The sequence below is a fragment of the Hibiscus syriacus genome, unplaced genomic scaffold (genome assembly GCF_006381635.1).
Source record: "Hibiscus syriacus cultivar Baekdansim isolate YM2019G1 unplaced genomic scaffold, ASM638163v2 tig00111366_pilon, whole genome shotgun sequence".
Classification (NCBI taxonomy): Eukaryota; Viridiplantae; Streptophyta; class Magnoliopsida; order Malvales; family Malvaceae; genus Hibiscus; species Hibiscus syriacus.
The window spans coordinates 2,127,374-2,131,922 of record NW_024063071.1 but is presented as its reverse complement, the minus strand read 5'-3'; the positions used below and the strand labels follow the sequence as shown (position 1 = coordinate 2,131,922).

General features: G+C 35.2%; 1 protein-coding gene across 1 annotated transcript; it reads right to left on the bottom strand.

Moving 5' to 3' along the window:
- Positions 1 to 526: 526 nt before the first annotated feature.
- On the bottom strand, positions 527 to 2,674 carry LOC120159629 (peptidyl-prolyl cis-trans isomerase Pin1-like). Its single transcript, XM_039170207.1, has 2 exons — positions 2,213 to 2,674; positions 527 to 873 (listed from the first exon to the last, which is right to left on the bottom strand). Exons 1-2 carry the CDS (start codon positions 2,454 to 2,456, stop codon positions 749 to 751), a joined length of 369 nt encoding a protein of 122 aa, XP_039026138.1. The 5' UTR covers positions 2,457 to 2,674; the 3' UTR covers positions 527 to 748.
- Positions 2,675 to 4,549: the final 1,875 nt, after the last annotated feature.

Genomic DNA, 4,549 nt, shown 5'->3' with positions numbered 1-4,549 from the left:
AATATAATTTCACATAAAAATATTTTTTTTACAAAAAAAAAAAGTTAGAAATTTGAATTTATAAGATTAAATTAAAAATCACTTTTCTAACTATAATTTTAAATCAACTTTTGAGCATTTAGCATTGTTTATGGGATTTAAAATCATATTTCTATTGCTAGAAGCATTCCCAAACTACGGACAATTCGATTGGCTGATGAGAGGAGGAAATTGGAGTTTTATGATGCTACTCTAATACGTTTTAATGAACTTGCCTAATTTGAACGTTATATTAGGTCATGCTAACATACTAAAGACTGGAAAGCACAAACTTTAAGACTGGAGGCTGATAACCAAATATTAAGTCTTCCAAACTTCAAACATCAAAAAAAAAAAAAAAACTCTTATGGTAAACCCCATTCTAAGCTTCCAAGTTCTAATACGAATCCACGTTCAACCATACAACAGAAATGAATATACACTAAAACTGCAAGAACTCCTTCATAGTTAGTAGAAAGAAGGGTTTAGGGGGTCGAGGGAGAAATTGTAACCAGAAGCCTTTTATTATAAACAAGCAAATAATCTCAATATGGTTCAGAAATTAAATGCCCCCAGCAAACTAGTCCCAAGCATCTAAAAGGTAATTGTCAAGTGTTAAATTTCACTCGAATAGGCAGTAGGCAGAATCGAAAGTAATTTCGGAATATTCTTGGATACACTTTCCCAACATTGAACTAGTTGCTCAACATATCCAAGAAGTCACCAATAATCAACCTGTTCTCTTGATGATGTGAACTCCGCTATCGGTGTCCACAATGTCACTTATCTCACCAACCTTAAGGCTATATGATGCATCCTCGAATGGCTTTTGCATCTGCCCTCGACCAAAAGAACCTGCAAAAGGAAAAGTTTGTATAAGGTTTTGTTTCGATTATGGTTGATGAACAATGATATAATTGGGGCATGCTATGGGATATGCATAATGAAAATTTGATGTCCTTGCTCCATGCACACGCTGGTGTACAAGGTGCCATTAGGCTGTAAACATTTTGTTCTTCTTCATCTTAAGTATCAAACAAAAACAATGACATAAAATATCACAAAATGAACAAAAGTGCAAAATGTCCAAGATCTTAACTATAACTATAGGTTAGGTTCCAACGCAAAAGAGCTAGTTTGCCTTGGAATCTTGGGATCAACCCCTAAAACCTCCCATATGGATAAGAATCAAGTAGAGTTACAGAAAAATAAAATAAAATAGTCATTTATAAATGTATAAATATAAATATTACCTAGTAAGAGAATTGCAGAAATATCATCACTATAGAAAGAGTATGGAAGTGGGTAACAGATTAAAAAAAACAAATGCGAAGTGCTTCTGTCAAATTCTAATATACTAAAATGGCATCTATTAATTGCCAAAGCAGAGCAATTCTGCAAAATGATAAAACAAAATCAGGTAATTTGGTTTGCCAGGTTAAAATATTAACTTGCAAAGAAAAAACACAACCATTGAAACAGATAACTTTAAGCCTTCAAAGGAATGCGCTTGCACATAAGCAAATAATCAACAAAACTAGGGTTATTAACATATTGGATCACTCTTATGCTGGCGAATGGGAATGAATCAACAACATATTAAGTAAACCAAATTGACTATTTCATCTCCAACTGATTGCAGGGAATACCAAAATTCAAGCATCTTTTAAGAATTCAGTTCAAAACTCTGTTTTTAAAGCACCCCAAACCCTAGTTATAACCAAAGTGGCCCATTGGAAAAAAATATTGATAACTATATGCTCCAATGGCGATTATATTTTCAGTTGAAAAATCCCAATATTCTGGTATCTAAGGCTTCAGTTCAAAATTCTGTTTTTATTGTATTCCAAACCCGGGTTATAACCAAAGCGACCCAATAGGAAAAAATCCATATCTATATGCCTCAATTGCCATTATCTTAAATATCCCAAAGTTAGCATCTTTAAGACTTTAGTTAAAAACTCTGTTTTTAACGTATTCCAAACCCTAGTTATAACCAAAGTTTCCACAATTGTTTGCCTCAATTGGGATTATCTTTTGAATTGTTAACTCAAAGCTTTTTTTTTCCTTCCACAATTCAGCTTCTGACAATTTTCTAAGCAACAAAACAACAAATAATTTCTAATTAAATAACAACTAAATCCGCAAAATCATTTAAAATATTCAACTTCTGCAATCAAGCGAGAAAAACTACCGAGATCCCCGCCACGTTTAGCGGAGCTGCAATCAGAGTATCGACTGGCCACTTCGTCGAACTTAGCCTTGCCAGAGACTATGTCTTCACGGAGGGCTTTGAGCCGTGAGACGGCGGCGTCTCTGGTGGTGTTGGAAATGACTTGACCTTCTGGATCCTTCCAAGAAGCCTTACGGCGGGAGCCTTTGTGCTTGATCAGTATGTGCGATGCCCTCACTTTATCGGCCGCCGATGAAGATGACATCTTGCTCTTCTTCTTGTGGTGGTGGTGGTGGTGGTGGGTGGAGGTCGTGGGAGCTTTATCTTTATGTTTATCCTCCTTCGCAGGCGGTCGATCTACGGATGAGATCGGAGATTTCTTCCTCTTGCGATCTGAATCTATCTTGACGGCTTTTGGGAGACTACAAAAGAAAAATAATGAACAAAAAATAGAAAGGAACAGTTATTGTAGTGAGCGTGAGGCAGCTGGTGTTTTCCAAGTTTATAAGTAGAATAATATTAAGCTTTGATTTTGCTTTTAGACAACTTTATAAATTATTCAGTAAACTACACAATGGTCCCTGAATGTTCTAGATGCTTACATTTTTATTACTAAACTTTTAAAACTTAAAATACATTCATTAAACTTTTAATTCGCTATTATTATGATCAAGTGTCGTTAAGATAAATCTAAAAAGCCCTGAGCTTACTATTAAGATTGATCGAGGACTGTTACATTCAATAGAAATTTGTTAAGACCGAAATGGATTATTTTCCTTTTTTTTTCCCCTTCTACTTCTTTGTTAATTTTAGTTATATTTTCCTTTTCTCTTTTCCCCCTCTATTTCTTTGTTAATTTTAGTTTTTTATTTTCTATTGTTATTGGTGATTGTATTGTGAACGATGATCAAATGAAATTGGTAATGGTGGCTCAAGTTTTAATTGATTTGATCATAAATGGTGAGAAGGTTTGAATTGTGTTTAAAACTTCGATGAACAGTCATGAGAAAATAATAATAATAAAACTATTAAATATGATAAGTGTTGTATTTAGTGACGACAATGATCAAAAGATTGGATCCAGATTAATTTAATGTCCCCTTCGTTTTAAGCACGTGAGGAGGCTGGATGGGATTTGCTCTATGGTTCTCTTCTTTGGTCCCTTTGGATTAATCATAATATGAGAATATTTGACCCCGAAGACATTGAAGATGTGACGGTATTGGAAAGAAGCAGGCGATTTACAGATGGAAGCTCACTGAGCCCTTGAATCAGCCATGATTTCATCCCAGTCTACTGTGGATGTTAACTGGTCTCCTCCTCAAAACTGGTGTAAGGTTAATACTGATTCTGCTCGGAACAGTAGAGATAGCTTCGCCTCTTGTGGGGACTTATTAGATCCTGTAATGGAGAACGGATGGTGGGATTCTCAAAGGTGATTGGCATATACTCTGTAGTTGAAGCAGAACTCTGGGGTGTTTATGGGGGCTTACTCCATGCTTGGAACTTTGGTGTGAGGCAAGTAATGGTGGAAGTTGATAGTATGGAGGCTATTCGGTGCATTCAACAGAGAAGACAAGTAGATTTTTCTTTTATTCTTTTGGATCGGATTTCAGCTTTATTGAATCGCAAAAGAGAAGTCAACCACGTAGCCGATAAGCTAGCTAAAATGGCTGGTATTGGAGAACTTGTGGATAATGTGTATCCTAACCCACCCTTGGAGGTTATCCCGCTGCTGCTAAAGGATAGTTCTGGTCCTGCTCTGGAAGCTTTTGATCAGTGCTTTTATCCTCTTTGTTCATTAAAAAAATTTAAAAAAAAAATCAAAAGAATACCAAACAATGACAGCACAAGTTATCCTTGAGTCATTTATATCAATTTGGAGGCTTAAAACTTTTTAGAATACTTTAGTATGTCATCAGTTTTTTTATCAGCAGTTGACGGTAATAACCATAATAATAAACAAATTAATAGTTCAATGATTGTGTATATGTTTTAAAAGTTCATGACCAAAATGCAAGTGTCCTAAAAGTTCATGACCGAAGTCCCAAAGATGGTAGTGGTTCTGCAAAAGATCAAAAACATAGATTCTTGCAAGTACAATGTGTTGATGTGACGAGGGAAGTGAAGTAGCCTGTTTCCGGTTACCATGAAGGAAAACGAGAATAACCTTAAAGGTTAACTTAATTTGCAGGAGATAAAGGATGAGTTTCTTTAAGTGTGATGTAGGAAAACATTACGACACGGTAAACCATATAATTATGAGTGATACAAATAGAAGGATGACATAAAACACTTGAGTAAAATCCCAAATTCAAAACACAAACATCCATCATACAAACTCCAGACAGTAGCATT